The 24,050-nt window shown below is 37.6% G+C and overlaps 1 protein-coding gene across 1 annotated transcript in view; it reads left to right on the top strand.

Annotated features, from left to right (window-relative positions):
- The window catches only part of LOC141903498 (cadherin-23-like), a 60,289-nt gene that overhangs the window by 20,607 nt on the left and 15,632 nt on the right, over positions 1-24,050 (top strand). The window contains exons 8-34 of the mRNA XM_074791619.1: positions 594-707; positions 1,165-1,290; positions 1,621-1,699; positions 3,908-4,026; positions 5,613-5,816; positions 6,229-6,390; positions 6,705-6,869; positions 6,995-7,062; positions 7,491-7,749; positions 8,180-8,413; positions 8,885-8,957; positions 9,054-9,647; positions 10,057-10,263; positions 10,410-10,711; positions 11,512-12,033; positions 12,506-12,691; positions 13,041-13,263; positions 13,720-13,848; positions 13,934-14,178; positions 14,595-14,843; positions 15,020-15,108; positions 15,232-15,318; positions 15,777-15,842; positions 15,922-15,988; positions 16,211-16,338; positions 16,536-16,576; positions 21,936-21,999. Of these exons, the coding sequence (XP_074647720.1) occupies positions 594-707; positions 1,165-1,290; positions 1,621-1,699; positions 3,908-4,026; positions 5,613-5,816; positions 6,229-6,390; positions 6,705-6,869; positions 6,995-7,062; positions 7,491-7,749; positions 8,180-8,413; positions 8,885-8,957; positions 9,054-9,647; positions 10,057-10,263; positions 10,410-10,711; positions 11,512-12,033; positions 12,506-12,691; positions 13,041-13,263; positions 13,720-13,848; positions 13,934-14,178; positions 14,595-14,843; positions 15,020-15,108; positions 15,232-15,318; positions 15,777-15,842; positions 15,922-15,988; positions 16,211-16,338; positions 16,536-16,576; positions 21,936-21,999 (4,802 nt within the window). The remainder of the gene's footprint in view (positions 1-593; positions 708-1,164; positions 1,291-1,620; positions 1,700-3,907; positions 4,027-5,612; positions 5,817-6,228; positions 6,391-6,704; positions 6,870-6,994; positions 7,063-7,490; positions 7,750-8,179; positions 8,414-8,884; positions 8,958-9,053; positions 9,648-10,056; positions 10,264-10,409; positions 10,712-11,511; positions 12,034-12,505; positions 12,692-13,040; positions 13,264-13,719; positions 13,849-13,933; positions 14,179-14,594; positions 14,844-15,019; positions 15,109-15,231; positions 15,319-15,776; positions 15,843-15,921; positions 15,989-16,210; positions 16,339-16,535; positions 16,577-21,935; positions 22,000-24,050) is intronic.

Below are 24,050 nucleotides of genomic sequence, written 5' to 3'. Positions count from 1 at the left end.
GCACGATAGGACTGACCTTTTATATTCGCGCTTATTTTCGAGAGGGACTTTCGTCGCTTTTATCCAGCGGGTTAAATTGTTCGTATCACTTTCCGCTGTGGTCATAGCCAGTTGATTCGATCTAAATGTATCCATCAATATGTATATTGGCTGGGGGATATTTTAGCTCTTAAATCATTATCAATATCCGTACATCAATAAGCTTTCTTCATTGATCGGTATGCTGTTTCTCAATATTTGCTCCGCTATATGTAATGATCGCCCACACCCACTTTAACTTAAATTTCACTAATATTTCTTTGAATTTGAATAGGATATTCGGGGCCTGTTGTATCGTAGAAATCTTAGATAAAATCAGTTTGTTTAGCATCGATGGCCATTCTTTTTAGATAGAGACCACTCTTATTCTCAAAAATACTTGAATCAAAATTTTGCAAGTTCGTATATCAGTAGTTATAGAGAACAGGTCTTAGTTTTTCCCTTGCCTACATTCATCATCGCGTTAATAAGATTGCTATGTTGAAAAATGCTAATCTGGTTTCGGCAACAAATTTCAGAAATAAAATGTTGATCAAATTTTTGATACGTTTCAGGCCGGACAGGAAGCTGGTATGTTTACGATGGAAATGCATACCGGTAAAATCTCGCTGGCTAAACCGATCGACTATGAAAAGGATAAATTCTTCCAAGTGGAAGTAATAGCAGTGGTAAGTCTGAAAAAAACTATTTATCACTCCTCAGTAACGTCGCCACAGTGACCAATAATGAAAAACATGGATCTTTTGAAAATTCCAAAAATGTACTCATTTTGTGAAAGAAATGGTCCAAAAACTGTAATAGGCATTTAGTGCCAATCCTGTTTTTAGAATTCATTGAAATGCATTGCGGATGTTTCTGATTTTTCAAACCTTTTCTGGGCGGCCAGACTCCTGCAAGGGGATTTGCGCCTAAGGCACTCCCCTTTGCGAAAATCCCATGGATGCCCTTATATCCTGATGTCTGACCAATAGAAAATTGAAGCTAATGTCACTGAAACTGAAGAAATAAGAAATTGTTTATTTTCCTTTCTTCATCTGTAGTTGAAAAAAGGGATTTTCCTATTTTTCCACAGATCTAGATACGCTAAATGTAGAAATGATTTCGACGTTTTTTTTTCCGATTCAGAACGACGACGACGCGACGAAGAACTCGACGACGAATTTGTTGATTACCGTATTAGATGTTCAAGATACACCACCGAAATTCGATAACCTGCCGTACAGTATACAAATACCAGAAAATACTTCCGTTGTAAGTGAAACGATATCAGAAATTTGCCTGTTTCAATCTGAGAAAACTATAAGATAAGATAAGATAAGATAGCTTTATTTTTCTGAAAAATTGTAACAAAACGTATAAAATCATTCATCACATACGTAATGAGTGGATGCAATATTTATACGCTATATGGAATGTTACAATATCACAGATGGGTTTACATAGGGAACAGAGCTTGTATTTTATGTACGCCCATGGACTCCATACTGAAAATTAGCCTCATTTATAAACTTAATATTTCTTTCAGCATTTTTCAGGCGGTACATAAGGTAGATGTATAAATCAGTTATTATTTTTTTGTAGGATGAGAGCGTTTTAAGATTGATCGCTCATGATGGGGATCGAGGCATACCTAATCCATTACAGTACAGTATTACAGCAGGTAATTTAACTGTCGACCTCGCCCTTAAAAATAAATATCAATTATTCTCTCTGAATATTCAGACGTTTCCCCTGAACTAGATATTCAATATTCGCTCACTAGGTAATACATGCACATATAAAACCGTTTGGCAAAATCTATAGTGGTAGTTCAGTCTCGATTCAGCTAGATTCATATTCATAGTGTATTACATGAAGGACCCCATAGTTTATCCAAGGTGTCTCACTGCATTACTTCATGAATTTTCCTGCTTTCGTTACCAGTAGTTGAATTTCTTATGTTTGAATCCGACCGTTATATAGGCATCCAGTATCACAGTTGGTTAGAATCTGACTTCAGAAGAGTCAAATTTCTAACTCCTGCAAACTAGGGAACTTTGTCCCGCAGTTATCCCTGAAACATTTTTATTCCTTTTCCACATTAAAGTTTCTTTGAGAGTCTTCCGTTCAAATCCCATAAAATCCCAAGGTTGAACCTATTTTAGATTTATTTCAGTGCTAACAAAATTTATAGTAATTAGATCATTCAATTTCAGTACATTTTCGTTCAATTTCAATCGATACATAATTTTATTGTTCACGTTATTGTTTTGAAATAGTGGGACCAGGTAAGTGTGCGAACATATGCATGAGACCTATCTCTATATATATATGAATGAATGTACCTAAGGTGTGAAAATTTCCTGGGATTGTTCCACTTATCCAGAACCCCCTCGTAAACCAAGACAATGTCCGCGAATTGATACCCAATAAATATGTATGGAAAATATTGTGAAATCTGACCTAAAAAGCATCTAGTTCCACAAATGTGGATTATTATTTTTAACTAAATTTCAATTAAAGTTTTAAGTTGTTAAAGCTAGGACAGTTTCATTTGACATTCTGTGAATTGAACCTTATTAAGTTTGTGATTTTAACCTTACTAATACATATGCAATACAACGTCAAATTAACAACTTTTCTGTTGTGATTTTCGTCGGCTGAACTTTCCGTTTGAATAAAATTTCTCCCTGATACTAACCGCAAACTAGTTTTTATTAACACATTAAGCGATGTTTCCCTCTACAGTTAGAAATGTGTCCATCATCACAACCAGTCATGTAGAAATAGATCTTGATCGTCATTCAGTTGTACGACCTTCTTAGATTTTAGATCCAACCATCCTCCTTTGCAGGGATCAATAGAATTTATGCCATCCTTAGACGCGAATGCCGTGTTCCTTCCTGGCAATTTGAATTTGAACCTGATGGCTTCTGCTGAGTTCAAAGCTCTACCCTAGCAAACCAATCACCAGTTAACAATTATTTGGGTATCTGAAGTCAATAGTTTTTACAGAAAAGCAAACTTAGGCCTAGGCCTATAGGAGAGCCTGGTTACACAGTAGTGACTCGAGTTAAGCCTAGATCACAAAAGCGTTTTTGACCTGACACAGATTAGGCCCAACTTAACTGTTCACACTTGTTTGACACAGGCCATATTTGGCCGATCAAATTGGCCGGATGATAACATGGGTCAAATTATTTGAGGTGATTGCTGACTGGTTCTGGAGGTGACTCACCTCACTTCTACTTGAAAGTGGTCTTAAACTAACCCAGAGTTAATTCTTACTCAATACTGTGGAACTGGGTCCAAAGATTCTGATTCGGTCCAGATATTTTTGTGAGCAAATAGTTGTGTACCTGGTCTGGTAAGGCTGCGCTTTTACCGAACGATGCTATGAATTTCAAATCGCAGTGAAGAAGGATGGCTTCTACCCAGAAAATGTTAGCTAACTAGCTTTAGTGAATAGCTTCTCCCCTTAACTGCCTTAAATGTTAGCAAAAATTCCTGCAACGAAGAATCCCTCCTCTCAAAGTAGCCATATCGAAATCATTTTCAATAGTTTTAACTGTTATTTTCAAATCCATTATTTCTTTTTTCAATTCGATTCTTTTCATTTTTGTGCATGCGGATTAACGATTGGTGAGAACAAAATGTTTAAAGGCTCGGCCATCTCTGAAATCTGCTTCACCCAATGTGGTTGAGTTACATACGTGCCCCAACTTGCGGCATACAGCCTATGAAGTTGATTTCAATTCCTTTTTCGTTTCTTCAATGTCACAGTCAACTTGGACGCCGGCTTCTGGAATTGAAAACTTAGCATCGTAATAATCTTTGACAAAAAAAAACCGCTTGAAACGATCGATTCACTTTTGTTCCGGAATTTCAGGTTCCACGAAGTATTTCAAAGTCGATCCGACCACTGGATGGATAATGGTAAAACAATCTTTGAATCGAGAAGATCCATCGCTGTTAGCTACAAATGGCGTTTTAGAATTGACAGTCAGGGTAAATATGATCGTTTCGTATTCTATCCATCGTCCCTTGGCAGGGATTCGAAACTGATGGCATCTTGAGACACTGGAAAAAGTCTTGCAAGGATACTTACAGCCAAATGAAATAAGGGGTTGCCATTTACCTGGAAATCAGGGAAAAGTCAGGGAAATTTCATTTTTTTACAAAAGGCTTGGAATTTTGTAAACAAAAGCTAAAAATCAGGGAAAAGTCATGGAAATTTGTTGAGATTGCTAGATCGCGCGTAAAACCAAACAGTTTCCATCTATGTATTTGACTTGTATTGATTGATTGGACTCGTAGCAGATCAAGGCAGGGAAGACAACTTGCAATTCAGGGAATAGACAGGGAAATAGCAAATCATGCCACCCTGAAAATAATGCTTGGGTCTCATGCACATATCTTTCTCAATGCTATCATGTTCAAATCCCTGGACCAGGGGGAAATTTTTGTATGTATAATTCTTTCATTCAAAGCCTGTGTCATATGCTATTGAATATTTTTTTGCATATGGTATTCACCTCGCATATTTAACCCAGAAATAAAAAAAATTGACATCATTTAAAAACCGTATTATCGCAATAAAGAATTGACTCATAGAAAATCGCTGGATTTATAACTAGGGCTCTTGGAAAATGTGCAAGAGTTTATCGAATATTTGAAAAATTATAGCTGTGATCACATCAAGACGATTTGGGTTGGGCCAGAATCAAATTTGGCTAGTTTGAGAGAGCAGATTCACTCGTAAACCACTGACTCAATATTAAACAATACTTAAACAAAGTGGAGTGAGTCCAGTTGCAATTCACATGCAATAATTTGACCTTCGTTAAAATTTGGTATGGGCCTGATCCAAAATATCTGCTCAGGCCAAATTTGGCCTTTAATCAAAAACGGATGGACATTTTGGTACCAGTGAGAATGGTTGATCCAGGTCAAAAACCCTAGTGGGATCGTGCGGCGGTAGGTTGCTAGTAAAAATAACAGCTATTTCTACAACCGTTCCCGTATGCAAGTCAGTAGCTGACAGCTGTTTTGATGAATTAATATGATGAATAATCATTTCGATACGTACTTCACTCGTATTTACATAAAACATTTCGCGTACATAAAACAAAAGAAATTATTGGATATTTTTCTGGGTAGTTCAAGAATGCCGTCTGTAGGCACTTCAGTTGCAGATGTTTTTTTTTTTTTAATTTACTCTATTTCCAATGCTGTACATGTATTCTAGAGTATCAACACTGAACTATCAGTTATCGATTCAGAGTTGAATAGTTACTATCCATTGAATCCTATGTGTTAGTGCTAATCCGTGATCCCTGGCCAAATTGGAGCTAAAGGCTTTAGTTTAAAAATGATGTTAAAATCTGTCCAATGTGGGACCTTTGGGACCGCTACAAAATGTCTCCTGGTAACTGGGAACTTCCCAATTGTTGTCCTCATTGAAAACGTGAAGTAACCAACGGCAACAACGAGATTAAAGTTGAACATTTGTAAAACCAAACAAGAGAGTATATTCCTATTTCATATATGAATATTGACAGTTTTGATGATGAGTTCGATCTTTTTTAAACCAGGCGAGCGAAGTGACGACGAACCCGAAAGGACAGACGACAGCCGATACGGTAGTTCGGATCACCGTTACTGACGTCAACGACGAGAAACCGACGTTTAACCAACAGAATTATGTCGCAAATGTTATAGAAAATACGCAAACAGGAATACCGATAACATTCATGCCAGCGCCGCAAACTGAAATGAAAGTTACCGATCTTGATCAGGTTGGTATTTTTTGAGTCTTTAGTTCTCCACCATGTTGGTTTGATAGTTGTTGCTGAGTTGTGCCGTGGCTTTAAATGAATAGTTGAAACCCCTCAATTTCACCAAACCAGGGCAGGATACATGGGGTTTTTTTTAATGAATCTATTGTTCATGCACCTTGAAGGATAGGTTTATACCATCAGGATTTAAACTGATCTCGTCAGTGTAGGGTTTTTGGGCTCAAATCTGTTCAATAAAAATTTCATTATTACCACTGTATTTATCCGCTGGTTATCTTCAACTACTTTTTGAGCAAAGGAAATCACTTGGGCCTTGATACTACCTACCCTTTTATGACCATCCCACAGGGAACAAGTAGATTTGAGTAGTTCTGATAATCGTACCATTCAATGATGATATTTTCTATTTCAGGGAATCAATGGACAATTCAAATTAACACTAGAACAAAACGGTCAGCCGTATACAGCATTTGAAGTGGCGCCGTCTGTCGTTTATAATACGGCTAATGTGATGATACGCGTGAAAAATTCAAGCGTTTTAAACTACGAAAAACAATCAACGATTACATTCAAGGTTTGTTCGATAGATAGTTTTTTATTTGCCATATATAGTTAGATATTACAAAGCATACAAACGTTATGATTAAACAGTTATGTATGTGACCTGATGTTTGAAAAGCCAAACGTAGCTGTAGCCCCTTAATGGGCTTCACAAACTTGTCTTAAACTTCTGTTCAAACTGTTTCAACCAAAATTCAGGTTATGAAAGGTTAAAAGTTTATGCACTTTTTCATGAAAAGTTTAGTAAAATGAATTTGGCATTGTACAATATTTCATGTTGTAGAATTTGTCATTTTAATTGATATCGAAGCATTTTCTTGTTTTTAGGTCGTTGCGACGGAAACGCAGACGACTGAAAAACGTTCGAGCAGCGCAGACATCGTTTTGTCCATTACCGATGTCAATGATCATTTTCCAGTATTCAGTAAACAGAGCTACGATGCAACCGTTCCTGAAAACTCACCCAAAGGAACCTCGATTACTACTATTACTGTGAGTTTAACGATGCATCATGCAACATGAACTACTATCCATCAATTTTGTCAGTGATGAAATCATTGGTCTATGGGCCAACCAAGAATTTTTGTTTAGAACATTGTCTATCTGTTTTTCTTCAGGCTACAGACAGTGATAAAGGTATCAATGGTAAAATAACATACTCTCTTGTTGGATCAAGCGCATCGAAGTAAGCATTCTCTGTTCTTGCCAATTCAAGCCCATGGATCTGTTTCATATTTCAAAATGTAAAATACATCAGTGTCCAGGGAAGTGACTGGTTGTACTGAAGACAGTAGACCCTTCCTTATTCGGGTAACAGTCAACTCACTCTGCTCAAGTCAGTGATAATTTGGAAAGACCTTTAATTTCTTTGATTCTCACCTGAGGATCTGGTCAACAATGTGCAATACCGTCCCAACACTGCTGAGTCACTGCTGACAACAAGTCTCCTTGTAGCAGAAATCAGTCCTTACATTGACAAGTGTCCCCAACCCTGGTCACTCTTAGTTAAGAATTTAACCTCATAGAACCATTTTTAGCCTTATACCCAGTCAATAAAACAGATCCTAGTTTTGATTTTGATCGCTTTCATGAATCGTTCGATGTTGTTTACAGGTTTACTGTCAATCCGAATACCGGTTTGATCAGCGTTAACGTCGACGCGAACCTCGACAAAACGTTACTCGATCGCGAAACGATTGACGCGTATTACCTCGTGTATATCGCTACAGATGGCGCCGGTGGTCGTTCGAACGTTCAAGTGATTATCAAACTAACCGATCGAAACGATAACAAACCGGAGTTCCGTCAGACGAAATACGATGGCTTAGTTTTGGAAGGACAATCGCAGCTCGTACGACCTGTAAAAATTGAGGTAACGAAACCATTCTTGAGGATGAGGAATTTTTGAATTACTGCCTTGAAAAAATGTGAAGAAAACCAAGTGATATGATGAATGCATCATACATATCATCTAAAAACTGAGGAAATTCATGCGGTTTATTGCAAATACGAGGCGAAAAGAGTATTTGAAGTACATATTTGTACTTGTTGAATTCATGTAGTAGAGTAAAACATATTCTGTAATTTCTCTCAATTTAATATCTTCAAGGGGGGAAATCTTTAACTAAAGTTCTAGGGGCCAGTTTTAGAGACTGGTATTATCTTTAAGCCGGGGGATAACTCAATTGAAATTAAATTGAGTTAGCCCTCGGGTTAATCATGATACCAGTCTATGTCTAGTCCAAATGATTTTGTGAAAAATTTGTGATACATGAATGTGTATTTCTCTTGTGGTTTTTTAGGCGTCTGACCGAGACTTGACTCCGAACAATCAAATCACTTACTCGATCAAATCCGGCGATCCACAGAAAAATTTCACCATCAATCCATCGACTGGTGAGATCAGTCTGACTGCGCCTTTAGATTATGAGAAAATGGATCCTGCGTTGAACGGACAGTTTACATTGATTGTGTCGGCTACCGATAAGGGTAACCCACCTCTCAGTAATGATGTTACTGTCGTCATCAAACTAGAGGTTTGTATGAATAATTTGTGGGTCTTGGTCTAGTTACACGAAAATGTGTTTAGTTGCTAAGTGGTTAAACGCTTACTGTGCTACAATTTACTCTACATTTCAATGAGACTTGAATCAATTTTTAAAACTATACCTTACACTCATTTTGGGAACAACAATCTTATACCTATTTGATGACTTGTTTGACAAAATCTCCATTTGGGAGCCTTATCATCTATTTCAACGTTCATTGAAAATAAAAGGATTTTGATGCCGGTATCTTACTGAATGAACTGAATTATGAAATATCGATATGAGAGTTGAATTTTTTCGTGAAATTTTTCGCTTTTCGCTCCCTGACTCTATGAACAAAACTCTTCTAGCCTATTCATATCGCCATGTAGGCATCTAACGGGGCTGACCAACGGACTAGACTTATAGTATCATGGTTGATGGTATATTGCATTTATGATTTCTTCATTAATTGTTAAGGACACGAATGACAACACGCCTTTCTTCGACAAAAACAGTTATTCAGCAAGTATTCCAGAAAATTCATTACCAGGTAAGTTCATATGAAAAAAGTCTCTTATGTCTTAAACGCAAACTATCTAGGAACTGAAATAGGATTTTTTTTAAAATCATTTGAAATTTATCATAGATACAAATGTTACGCAAGTCATTGCGCAAGATGACGACCGACCTGGAACTCTGAACAGCGAAATATTCTACCGCATCGAATCCGGAGCAAAAGATAAATTCAAAATCGGCGGGCAAGATGGAGTGATTAAAGTAGAAACGGGCGCAAATTTGGATCGGGATACGCAAACTCAATATGTGCTGAAAGTCTTAGCCATCGATCGCGGTACCCCGACGAACACGGGAAGTACGACCGTTACCATTACGATAACAGATGTCAATAATAAAGCGCCGACTTTTAAGCCGACTTCTGTCCGTATCGAAATCGCCGAAAATTTACAACCGCAGCAAGTCGTTTACGACTACGCTGCGATCGACCTCGATTTGAACGCTCAGTTAGAATACAGCGTCCTTTACGATCTAGTAACGGCCGAGGACTCGATTGGAAACCCCGTAGACCCGGTGGTTTACAATTTCACACGTCTGTTCGAAGTGCAGCGGATGACCGGCAAAGTTTACGTGAGCAAGCAGTTGGATCGCGAGAAAACAGAAGAGGTTACGATTAAGATAAAAGTGGTCGATAAGAATGCGTTAGGCGGAGTTCAGTCAGCAATCGGTAAGATAGGATTTTCTTTGGCCCATGGCTAGTTGCTAAAAGTTGTGGTCCAATTCAACCTAACCAACCTGATGAGCACCATGATAATAAAGATATATTTTCAATTGCTGCTATTTCAGTAATCCGTAGGTTAACTCTTACCAGCTTTTAAGCAATTGACTGGCTTAAACTCGAGTATCAATCGTTTGAGTTAAACTCACATTTAAGTGAAATTGATTTTTAAAACCAGCTCATCGAGGATAACTCTATTTCTATTAACTCTCAAGGATACATATTACTAACAGTTAATATCCAGATAAAAGAGAAAACTTACCACATCAATTAACTTTATCAGCTTTGCAGGGTTTCAATACCAACCCCCTCGATCTTGTCTCTCTACCATATGATGGCTATTGTTTGTTATTCGCAGCAACTTTGACGATTGGACTTACTGACGTGAATGACAATGCTCCCGTATTCAAACAACCCAGTTATCAAGTAAACGTGAATGAAAATGCTGATTTGAACTCGGTGATTTTGACTGTCGTAGCGACTGATGCCGACAAAGCAAAAACTATTGCTTATTCCTTGAATAATGATGTCACGGGAAGCTTTGCAATCAAAGATCCTTCATCAGGTCAGTCCGTTTCTCGAAAAAATGAAAATGAGATTTTGAGAATATAGAGAGCCTGTATCTCAATACCTCACCTGTGGGCGAGGTTGAAGATTTAAGTTCGATATTTGGAAATACCGATGAATTCGTAATAAAACATAATATTTTAGGCGGAATTTCATTGAAAAAACGTTTGGATCGCGAGACGAACGAATGGCTCAACTTCACCGTCGTAGCAACTGACACCGGTGGCTTATCGACGCCTGCCGATGTACGCGTGCGTATTCTCGACATTAACGACAACAATCCGAAATTTCAACCGTATTCGAAAACAATCGACGTACCGGAAAACACGACGGTCGGACAGACGGTCATAACTCTGAAAGCCGATGATCCAGATTTGGGAGATTACGGTGCTGTGCAGTACTTCTTACAAGCGGGAACTGGCGACTTTCAAATTGATCCGAACAATGTGAGTAGTATCCCATTACGCTGGGTCCGTTTTCATAAGCAAAAATATTTTAAAACTTAAAACGATTTGATCTTTTTCATGAACCATGCCCAAGTCAGGTATCGGAAAATTACTTTTTTGATAGAATCATGATTAGATGATCTATTGCTACCAGTTCCATACTTGCCACTAGTGGAATCCTCGTTCGCTGGTGCAGAAGGATCGTTTATGTTAATGTGTAAAGGATCCCACAATAAAAATGAAAAAATGATATAACACTCCAAAAATGTTTCCTTGAGCTAGTAGTTTTAGTAGTTCAGTTTAGCTATTAGTTTTAACGTTTTAACTATACTCTGAAAATCATCGAGTTACAACATAAATGATGAAATTAACCCTTTCAGTGCTGGCTAATCAATACCCTATAGTGCTGGAGATAATTTGAAAATTTTCAAAAATTCCACCCTAGTGTGTTGAATAATGGGAATACCACTATAGTGTGTATACACCGCGGTGCAGTGTATCGTTAGTTACAAATATTTCACTATGTTTGACAGGTGCTGCCAAGAGAGATAATTACTAATTAAATTAATACACTGCAGTGCGGTGTACTAGCAAAATCTATCACTGATTTATACACTGCACTGCGGTGTAGATGCGCTGAAAGGGTTAACATACAATCCATAATGAAGAGACTAATCTGAGTTTAAACAGAAATTAAGAAATATGTATACACTATCCAGAACAAAGACACTAATCAAGTAATCAGAAGAAATACATTGTTGATATCATTCTCACCAGTCTCTCAAATCATAATTTTGTAGGGGACGATAACCGTGAAAAAACCGCTGAATCGCGAATCGAAATCCGTCTACGATTTGACCGTGATCGCAGCGGATAACAACAACGCACCCGCCGAGAAACGGCGTACCGATACCGCTCAGCTGCAGATACGCATAACCGACGTCAACGACGAAACGCCGACGTTCCCGAAAACGAAATATCTGATCGAAATTCAAGAGACTCATTCGGTCGTGAATCCGGTGACGACGATCACAGCCGACGATAAAGACATCAAAAACAACGCAATCCTTACGTATTCGATCGACACAGCGAGTTCGAACGGCACCGATTATTTCCAAGTCGTGCCGACCAGCGGGCAGATTGTGTTGAAAAAGTCGCTGAAAGAAACGATCGCTTTGTTCCATTTGAAATTGCGAGCGACGGATCAAGGCACACCGACCACTCTCACCGGCACGACTGATGTTTATATCAATGTTACCGATGTCAATGATAGTCCACCGGTGTTTAGAGAGCCAGTTGCTGCTGATTTCTACGTATCAGAGGTAGCGAATTAGTATAAACTCTTCATCCAACTGTGCTGCTTCAATAGAGATGAAAACTAATAACTAATATCATCAATACACCGTGATGCGGTGTGCTAGCAAAGAGGGGTAGATGCTGATTACCATAGAAGTCTCATACGATGGCTTATAAAGTATGGTTTAACAAAATCCTTCATTATCTCTTACATATTCGAACCTTCACAGAAATATATAAGGTTTTAGCAAATCAATGGTCTAAAGGTCGTAATATTTGAAAGTAAACTTACTGGGTATTTTCTTACCTCGACTCCAGAATTAGAAATATGATTTTATACTTAGAATAAAATACATATCGCATTTTGTTTACTGTGATTTGGGGGTCCAGTTCGCCAGTTTGTGAATGAACATTTATGTGTCTTGGTGGTTTTCAATTCCTGAGATTGTGAAACTCGATTTTTCATTTCCTAATGAAAATCATTTGATTTTATTCCAGAATGAAACAACGATTAACAAGATGATCGTTCAATTCATAGCTACAGACAGCGATCGGGGGCAAAGCGGAATCATTACATATCGACTGAAACCCGAGAAGGATTACCAATCTTTTGTTATCGAATCGAAAACGGGATGGTTAAAGATGATCGTGCAGGCCGACCGTGAAAATCAAGCTCAATACCAGGTCAGGTATTATTCACTCTAGAAAATACCCTGATCAGCCTATTCTTGTCTAATATATATGATATGTGTGGCCACTTACCTGGAAATCAGGGGAAAGTCAGGGACTTTTCTTAAAACAAGCCAGGGAATTTTGTAAAACAGCTTAAGATCAGGGAAACTTGAGTGCCAAAAAACAAACAGATTCTGTGTTAATTAATTGAATTCTTAGCAGATCAAGTCAAGGAAACAAACCCACATGTCAGGGAATAGTCAGGGAAAAGCATGTCAAATAAAAGTGGCCTCCCTGTACAATCAATGCCAGATGATTGGAATATTTCAGTCTATAACTAGATTCGTTTATTTCATTCTAGTTGGAAGTTGAAGCAACCGATGGACTGTTTGTGGTTATTAAATCGATAATTGTTCATGTCAGAGACGCGAATGATAATCTACCGATGTTTGACAAGACGAAAATTGCCATCCCGTACGTAATGAGTGTACCGGAGGGTAAAGCTAACGTTCTCATCGGTATGATACCGAAAGCGACCGACAGAGACAGTAAAAACCTTTCGATCATTTGTTATTTCATAGTCGGTAAGTAAGTTCGAATACAGTGATACCACTATGATATGAATACTGTTCCATCCAGATTCAATCAATTTCAGATTCTTATCATGCATTTTAGATACAGTAAATCACTTTTTCAGTAAATTCGCTAAATGTCCATATTAAAAGTGTGTTCACATAATCAAGGTCATGAGCAGCATCTATCTAAGTACAGTGTACTGACACCAACCCAAAACCACTACCTTAACTTCAGGACCAATTGCTCAAAAGTTAGATTTAACCAGTGGATACTTGATATAGTGACAATTGAAAGTTCATTGATACTATGGTATTTATCAGCCGGTTATCTTAACAAACTTTTGAGCATCAGGCCCCAGAAGAAAATAGTGTGTTCAAAGTTTTCATTTTAAAGAGCTGTTCAGTTTCCTGATGTCATATGTTTGCCAATGCATAGATATGTTATTCGAATTTCTATTTTTGAAGGCGGTGACCCGCAGTTAAATTTCAACTTGGAAAAGCTGTCTGGCAAATTGTTCTTGGTGAAATCAATGGACCGCGAAACAGTTCCATTTTCCGATATTGTAATCAAGGCAACCGGTGAATGCAACAATAGTAAGCGACCTCCGTTCGGAATCTGGTTTTCTAATAGCGCTGCCCCCTTTTGATCGTCCTATATGAATAAATCGTAATTTTGTAGAATATTGGGATCGTACCGCGTTCACGCAGCCGCCTGCTGGTCGACGGAGACGCGCGGCGAACAGTCTACCTCTGACGGATCCAAATCGTTTTCAAACGAAATATAATGCGACCGACCCGTCGTTGTTACTGATCAAGGTCAAACTGCAGGACATAAATGATAACCCGCCGGTGTTCACGAAAAAGAAGTTTTCAGCCGGTGTGACACGCGATACGCAGAAGGGGGACGAAGTTTATAATTTCTTTGTGAGTTTTTACCTACCCGGTATATGTTCAGTATTTAGACTAGAACATCTAATTATGTTTTTGCAAATCGATCGCTAGGCGAAGAAACCAACATCAGTGGTTGCCTGTCTGACTGTTCTGGAAAAGTTTGTCTTCCTATCACTTCCTCTGCTTACCTCTTCCTCTTGTTGCCAGTACTTCCTTGTAGAACTAACTTGGCCGGTCAGTCCTGATGATTGCGAGATGTGGCAAGACCACTTCAGTTTCTTCAAATATTGTACAATTCAGGGTAGATGATCATGTGGCTTAATAGCTCATGTTCTCGATCCTAGTATGTAATGCTATAGATCTTCTGGAAGCCTCTCATCGATCTTATACCTTAAAGTAACAGTTATTAATGATCGGCTAATAAATCAAACGTGTATCCGTTCTTTCAGAGAGATGTCACCGATAAGGACATCGGAAATAATAGCATACATTTCTTCTACATCGACGGACCAATTCAGATCACTGCAAAACTGAAAGAACAACTGCAAGAACGTAGCGAATCGGTGCCTTTCGTTCTGGAAAAGATGTCGGCAGTTTTAAGCACGAACATATTCTTTCAAGCTAATATGCAAGGCTATTTCAACTTCAAAGTTAAAGTGAATGATTCGTCTGGAATGTTCGACACTGCTGACATGGCCGTAAGTGAATTGTTTAATTACTGGTATTACAGTATTCCACGATTCGAAAGAAATTGTGTTAAGCTTAGATCATTGTTTAAACTATGAAAGGAAGACTTGAAAAATCATCACATCATTAGAAACCTTTATCTCCTAAAATCGGAGTGAATTTTCTCACGTTTTCTCATCACCTACAGATTTATTTGCTGAATGAAAATCAAAGGGTGAAAGTCGTATTCAGAGGAACAACGAATGAAGTTGGAAAGATACGCCGGACATTCGCCGAGTACGTGTTCAATCTTCCAGAAGCGTCTGTTCGATTTCTATTGTTGCTTCAATCTGAAACTCAAAGAAATTACAGCGATTCAACTGCGTAATATTTATAAAGAAGTAAATGTCTTTTTTTCAGCTTTCTATCAAATCAAACTGGTGCAACTATAAACGTTGATAAGATAACCTCTCATAAAGGAGATGATGGAAAATCTGATGATAAATTGTAAGTAATATATCTGCTATTTGTTCTTTGTCTGATTGTTAGAACCTCATGAAGTAGAACCTACAAAGATTTGTTGATAAGTTTTCTTGATAGTAAAATTTGATCCAATATAAAAGGGCTTTTGATCCATACTTAAGAGTGAACAAGTTATGGCCATCGTAGATACTCAGTGGAGCTGTTAGAAAACTATTCCGGACTCAGATACGGTATAGGGAAACGCCTCAGAAACATGTTCTGTCTCTTGTTTCCATGTTTCCGTTTGTAGTAGTGCGCTGGGTATTATTCCTCAGAACCCAGTTCAACAATTTTCTGTTGAATGTGACGTTCAACTTTTTAGAATAGTTAATTTTCCATGAACATCAAGAGTTTTAACTGAGAACTTGTTCCTGCTGTATAGTTTATTATCAAGAACCCCAACTCTTGATTTCGATGATTGGATGTTTATGATTGTATTTCAGGACTGATATGTTTATACACGCAGTCGATAATAAAGGACAAATATTAGATGCACGTTACGTCTTAGAGTAAGTTTCATAACCCTAGCAACCAGACTCCTTATTCATATTAAGAGAAATGTTTAAAAATTTTTTCTTAATTTTGCAGTTTAGTCGACACAAACTATGCATCATTAGAAGCTTTCTTTAAAGAGTATAACGTCATTGAGGTTTTGGTAAGTACAGGATTTATGATGAATTTTGTTTTATCATTGATTAACTCCCTTCAGACATGTCAGTCCTAGATCAAATTTGTTTATGGTGAGAACCATCAAATGTCAGGGACAGACTTCAATAAACTTTAATCCTAAGGCCAGTCCGTTTAAGAACTCTGGACCACATTGCTGACTATATTGCCTTACTTCTAAGTATCAATGATAATTTCGTGTTTTTGACAGTTGGCTGTGGAACCTGAAGTAAAGACCGATGAAGTCGGAACATTACGGTTAGCGTTGGCAGTAGTTGCTGTCGCATTAGGAGTGGCTGTAATTTTGCTGATTATCTTACTGTGGTGCTGCAGAAGGACGTAAGTTCTAAAAATCTCAATATTTTGTTACGCGGACAGGGTGAGAGTTTTAAAATCACATTGTCACAGATAAGAGCCGCAATACCAGTTATCCCATCAGGTGTTGCCAGTCATCTGCACTATCCTGTCTCCGCTCTAGTAAAAAATCAGAGGTTTCTTTCAGAATTATTAAGGATTTTTTCACTATTTCTTTTCAGATATCGACGAAAATTGAAAGCTGCAACTGCTATGGCATTCGGTAAGTGTTTATCAAAATACTAGTACCAGGTAATGAAAGTTCACTTGCATCTTTTAACATTTCAGGTTCTGAATGAAGATATGATTTGTTTCAATTCGTGTGTGCATTTCTTTTGTTTTTCTTTTTTTTGAAGCGAGTGAACAGCAAAATCGGTTAAATGGTGATTTAGGTAAAAAGTTTGATTGTTTGTAGTGTATGGACCAAACCTCGTTATGCAAAAAAGTGAAACAATTTAGAAAATAAGAGAGAATGTTTATGTTCATTTAGGAAACTTCACCCAAACGTGCATGTAACGAAGGAATGTGTGTTTTCCTGAATATTTCTTCAATAAAATCATTTCCGTTTTGGCTGCATATGGCGACCTAGTCAACGAACACTAAAATGCATAGCCTGATTAAGCCCACTTTATTTTCCATTCTCAAATAAAACACGTAAAGAATTTCAAACTAATTCAGAGCCAAAATCAACCCTGCATTGAAACTGGTCAATTATTTTTTAGCTGCAGATAATGGCCAATTTACCGATAAACTCAACGGTAAATTATACGTGTCCAATGCATGATCGTTATTCTGAAAACTTTAAAAACAAGCATTCCTCTAGTAAATATGGCTGAACCATTTTGGTAATATTCTAAATCTGTGTCTGTAATGGGGGTATTTGATATCCAGCACAAATACGTATAAGAAAGCAATAATCAGTGGCCAGTTGCTCAAAAGTTGGCTAAAGATAAGCGGCGGATAGATACCATAGTAACAATGAGCTTTTAATTGTCACTCTGTCAACCATCCACTGGTTAACGCTAACCAAATTTTGAACAACCGGCCCTGACGTTTTGATTGATCGAGGTAGTCATCTTTACTAGAATTTTCTTAAGATTATATACTAGAAATGTTGTGCCGATATAAAGAGCAATTTGACCTTACGTCATTCGATACATATTTGTTGTTATGGACACCGCGAAATGTGTTTCGTCATTCATCATTGTTTCGATGTTTTCAGTGAAATGTTATTTTGGAGTTGCTAATGCGAATAAGAAATAACCATAATTCAACCAGATTAATGTATAATTTCATCCGGCGTGAATTCAATGAAATTCATCTTTTATTTGGAATGATTTTCCATATTTGTTCATGAGCGTTTATCTTGTACTCTAGGTAGCGACAAAATTTTGAATAATTCCATAGCCTCGATACCGTCAGACCCAGGACGATGGGCGGAAAGAAAACCATATTCAAATAACGATAGTATGTAACAAAGATATAGCTGTTTTTCCTTGACATTGACCTCACCCCGCAGCAGAAGGACATACATAAGTCAAGGTCAACATCGTGTAGTATATTGGCTGAAAAGGATTTTTCAACGGGCAGATCCAATCATATTTGTTGTTTTAACATTTCAAAGATTGATGTTGTATTTTCCTAATAGCTAAAGGAAGACCTTCAAAATTCCTCAGACAACGTCTGGGCTGCCTTCTTCCTTTTGCGATATAAATATATATATATAAGAGTCCCCTTCGAATGGACAGGTGCATATTCTCTCCTTAAAGTCCTGGATTTACCCCTGAATTGCCCATGTGAATAATTAATGTCAGTTGATTTTGAAATGTCCTTCTGCTGGGGTATTCTAAGGCATATACAATTAGTCAAGATCAGGGTGTTCATTAAGTACTTCGATCAGTATGAAAAAAATCGCTCCCAATTTTATCTTAATGGACAGCCGTGAAAGTCGCATGCAGTTATAAGTAAAAGTCCCATTGATTTGTGGTAAACTCCAAATGTTTTTCGCACCAACCAGTGTTTGTTTGTCCATGCATCTCAGTGTAAAACAACGCAAAAAGCGCTTTGGTCAGTGTCCGTAGAAATCAACAATGATTTGAATACAAATATGATAAACATGTATTTTTAGCACTTTCATTTAGAAACAAAGAAAATATCTTTCTCAATGAAAGTAATGTCAGTTGCAGTACCAGCCCCTAAAAATGTCCACTTGGCCTGAAATTTTACTGGAAAACTGAAAATATTAAATTGGATAGTTTAAATTCATCGGCTTGTTGTCTGTATTTCCAAAAATTAGTTAATTTTCTCCGATGAGCTTTCTTTTGAGGTGCCCTTTTAGTTATATGATATGCCCTATTTTGGGGTGCACCCGCCTCCCAGAATCAGGTCCTAGATCCACCCCTGTCAGGCACACCTAGATAAAATGGGTAAAACTCGATCACTTGGATGGATTTTGCATACCGGGTATACGTCAAGCTGTTTTCTAATAGAGATATATCGCGTTACAATCAACATTTCTGAATTGATATAATGTAGAACTACTGCTGCATGAACAAATCATTTCAGTCATGAATCTTGAAAACAATGGAAACATATGGCGCAGTAATCAGTCTGGTCGGATGGTGCAAAACATGAAAACAATGAATTACTGATCAACATTTTGTGGCAATGTTTGGTTGACCAGTTAGTTTCAATCCTGCCTTTCACTATGGGATGCCTGGGGCTGTTACACAGTAATGGCTTCAAGTTTCATTGTTACAAAATAAAGCCGATCTCCACAATTTAGCTCAGTATTTACAGGGGTTCAAATGCCGAAGTACAAAAGAGGTTTCCAAAAAACTTTAGATAAAATCTTTTTACAATCATAATGATGTGACGAAAACATTGTTGTTACAATTTTAGCTTACAATTGTTTTTTAGCTTTCAGCTTAGATAGAATTTTTAAACGATATTTTTATCGCATCGTATGTCATGATATGACATCACGGAATGTTGCATGATGGTTGTAATTGTATTGAACTGTACCCCACATGAAAATGTTACCGTTGAACTGAACAAGTTTCGTCGATGGAAAATGAAAGGTTTTGACGGCCTCAGTGGTTCATTGACTAAAGCCTTGGACACACTGGGCGATTAAGTCGGCCAACTCATTCACCGCCAATTTTCTCACTGATTTGATCGCCAAGAGTAGCTGACACACTAGCCAGGCACTAGCGCCACCCTTTGAAAAATCTTGCTGCCATTTTGCTATCACGTGCCATCGGAGAAGAGTCATTGGCTGATTAAAATGGCACTTGAGGCAAACGATCACCGTAGCCTGGCACACTAGGTGATTTGGTCCAACATGATGGATTTGGGCAAATAAGTTTGAATTGCCGAAGGTGATCTTCAAGCACCAACCCTGACACACTAGGCGATTTGCCCAGTATGTCCCCCTAAAATAGCCCAGTATGTCCCCCCCTTAAGCAGCCTTTCATGTACTGGTCTCTCGTAAAACTAGGGTTCGAATCATGCTGTTGTCTGAATGATGAGTTTTTCACTCCTTGCCGCGGAAAGGAACCCTCAAACCTCGTGATACCCATCAGGGAAGATATTTTTACAGCTTGAGCGGCACCAGGCCAGTTGAAGGGTTCCCATATGGAGCCTGGTATAGGCTAATCGTATATCACGTATGAGACTCTTGGGATATGAAAATAAGTTTCTAAAAAAATATATGTAATATCTATTGTGTATGTGTAAATCTTGTCGGAAAGAAATGCTCTTTGTTAGTAGTGATCTTTCGTCTCATAGGAATCAATTTAGTAAATTGCATGCATAAAACTTTTTTGTATTTTGCACGACCGAAATAGTGCTCAATTATTAATGTAACAGGAACAAACGAATGAAACGAGTTTGTTCAGCAAATGAGGAGGGCGGTCGGATAGCTGATATAAGTCAATCATAAAGCGCGCATTCCGTAAAACCTAATTCGCGACCTCGATGACACGATTGATATAATTCCTGGCTTGAAAAATGTTTTCGGATTTTTATTGCCATTTTTTGTGACTCGTCGCTGAGTAATTGCTGTTTGTATCAGATGAATAATTTATGTAATTACACCCGTCGATAATTGTTTTCCACGCATAAAAACAATAGATTACATTCGGGCTACATTTTCGTGCAAAATCATAGAAACCGCGAAATGACAGACAAATAGACGATATTCATATATCAAATATGTCAATAAGGCTTAAAAAAATTGATACCTCTTTTCTCTGCTCTGCTGAGCTTAATAGTAGTCCCGGTCAGCCGAATAACTACCCTGTACAATACATTTTTAAAAATCGTTATCAATTTTACCATAACATACCCGGCAGCTATAGAAATGAACTAATTACAAATTTTATTAAACTTTACAAATATGACCCGGCCGCTGCGGAGAAACAAGGAATCATGTTTAAATAATATAGAGATATTGTTTTGACCAATTTGCATGTACAGATAAGCACGTCCATGATGCTATCAATCAGGGACGTGGTTCTATAGTTCTGTTATAGTTGAGTTATAATTCGTAATTAATGAATGGTTATTGCCGTAGTATCACCATTCTTCCAAGTTTCTATCGTCCAATTAGCGACTTCACCCGAGTCGTTTTCTTTTCTTTCTTTTTTTAAAATTTAAAATCAATTGACAAACAGGGTTAGAGTTTTGTTGTCAAAAAGGTAATATGAAGTAATATGAAAAGAAGTAATAGTTGTGTTCTATAAGATACGCCGTTCTGATTATTTTTTTATTCGGACAAGTTAAATCTTGCAGTGACTAATAGGAAAATTTTAGCTAATATACACTGTTCCGACTTACTGTGTGTCATGTGAGATGTCACGATGCAAGTGGATGTCACCGGTCATCATTAGCGTCATTAGTGAATAATGTCAGTTCATCAACACCTGCGAATCAACTATATTCTACAGTTTCACTCATCTGCCTGTCATAACAGTCGTTATTGATGTTTCATGAAATCCCCGGTATGATTGACACTACTTAATATAATTCATCGGCGCTGCAACTTCAATTAATTGCTTTGTATCAGAAAAACCTGTCTAGACAGGCTTTTATGTAAAATGTACTGTGAGTCACCCAGTACATACTTCAAATCATCGATAAAATTTGTAATTATATATATTTATGCTGCGATGATTGTCATGAGCGGTATCTGAATTTCATTTACTGCACTTTACCGCTGACAATGCAACACATGCGGAGCTGTCAACCAGCCCTGATTATCAGAATCAGTCTCTGTTCATATGGTTCCCTGTTGAAGTGCTGTTTAAGCCATCACTGATTATCAGGAACAGCCTCTATTCCCTCTGAAAATACTTTATTGCCCCCTGACTGACCCTTGAAACAACCAAGCATTACTGTCCCTTATTATCTATTGCCGATTTTTGGCTCGGAGAAATAGTCCATCATCGTAAGCATGTTTTTCTTTGTTTTCGCCGATGTTTTACGTCAATTTAGAGAGTCTTCGAAAGTCATGGTTCGGCGTGGAAACCACGATTCTGGTTGTAGAAATGCTTCAAAATGATTTTTGTCTTTTTTTCCAGGCTCAAAAGATACGACAATGAATCATTTACAGATGCCCGGCACTAATCTGCATACTTATGAAGGGTAAGCATTGAATTGAAAAATATTCCGCTATATTTCTTATGTAACTTATTTCAAGGGCTTGGTATTTAATATTGTGGGATGAAAAAATGGTTGTTTGAACTAATTTGATATTCAGTTTTTTTTGTTTTTGTTTTTCATTTTAAAAGTTTATATATTTCATTTATAATCACTTAATGCTACAATTAACATGAATTACTCAGTAACCCGGACCCAATTCCGCAGTCGTGGTTTTGGCAGGGGCACACTTAGCCAATCGCTTAAACTCTTCAAGTCGAACTCGCAACACTGTGGAATTGGATATGTAAAATTGTTTGGCGAGATGCAACCTCATTTGAATTAATTCTACTTCGTTAGTTGTTGATTAAAGAGATGTTATTTAGCCGCTAATGTTCGCATTTCTGTTACTAATTAACGATACTAATTACCCCAACCTTACCCCTACCACTGTTCCAACTACCTCTATCATATGTACGTGTGTATTCAAAGCATGGCGATGACTGTGTATTGGCACTACACTTAACATTTGGGCGATGTTTATGGTTATTGCGTAGATTATCTAAGTTATAAATTACGGATATTTGAAATAGCGTAGACCATTCATAGTCGGCGGCCTTATGGGTATTCCACGAGGAGATTTGTTTGGATCTTAGTTTTTTCATTTTCCACGAGATGGCGTTAGTGTAGTATCCATTAGCTCGTGGGCTTTCAGTCTCCAGGGTATCTAATTATGTATCCTCTAAACATACATTTGTCGACACGAAATGTTTTAGAATCTGTCTCTTCAGGGATCTCTCATTTTTTCAATTATACATATATCCCAAGTCATGTTAAACCATCATAAATGGACTTTTTCAGTCTGATTATTTTTTTTTTCTATTTGCTTTTTCGGTGATTCATAGCATTAGCAATTCAGCAAGGCAGCATATTTCTGCGTTGAAAATGTGTTTTGTTTGGTTTCAGAAATGATATGTATAGAACAACCTTCTCTCACGAAGAAAAATGAAAAATTATTCATTTCTTTCGGCTGGTAGTTTCTCCCCGTGACAATGTCCACTAGCTTTGATATCCTATCCTATTTAGAAATGACAGTGTTACAAGAATGAATGTAAAAATCTTATTTTTTTTTTTTCTAAATTGTTTAATGACTTTAAAACGTTTATCCAAAAATGCTTAAAATATTTCCATACTGTGTATTTATTTGTCATATCATCTCCAAGACTGAAGAAGGGCTCAGTAGGAACCACACAAAATATTTCTAGTATCTTAAGTAAACTTTTAAAATTCATTCAACAAATGGTGCGATTGTACATTTATTGTTACATCGCGGATATCGTGATCTTCACATTCAGCATAACAATAATGAATGGACCCCAGAACCTGTTTAGTGCACCTTTATTTGAAAAGGGCCTTCGCCTCATGAAATGATGACTAAAGCTCATATAATAGGGGCGGAGATGGGTGCAGGTGAAAAGAATTGATCTGATGTATTTCCCATAGCTGTTTTCACGATGCAGGTGCAGCTGTAGGACGGGTTATCGGGTGCCAATGCTTTTTTTCGTACATTGTTCATTGAGCAATTTTCTGCCGGTTATCGTCATTCGTAAACGTGATTTCTCTGTGCCGTTTTTTTTATGTGGGCTTGGTTGCGCAATCATCACTAAACTCTCGGTCCAAATGAACTGTATGGGGTACCACCGGCACCGCTACTGTGGCAATCGAGGATTCCACTTATGGCAGGCGAGGATCCTCCAGGTTCACAAGTGGTTTCTGGGCTTCAATTTCTTCTACATTTCGATGAAATTTGAATCATCTTTTCTCATTGGCAAATCATTTTTGAGTAAAACTATACCACATACTCATTAGGGACGCTAATCTTATATATATTTGATGACTTGTTTGACAAACTTTCCATTTGGGAGCCTTTAAATCCAGTTCAAAATTCATCGAAAACGAACTAATTTTCACTTGCATTGTTGCGCCATCTGGTGTGTGCCCCATTCATTAGGCATGGAACTGACGTATTTTCGAAACTAGGTACGACTGACTGCGCC

The sequence above is a fragment of the Tubulanus polymorphus genome, chromosome 4 (assembly GCF_964204645.1).
Source record: "Tubulanus polymorphus chromosome 4, tnTubPoly1.2, whole genome shotgun sequence".
Classification (NCBI taxonomy): domain Eukaryota; kingdom Metazoa; phylum Nemertea; class Palaeonemertea; order Tubulaniformes; family Tubulanidae; genus Tubulanus; species Tubulanus polymorphus.
Note: the sequence above shows the minus strand (reverse complement) of the source record. Positions and strands in the feature narration are given on the sequence as shown.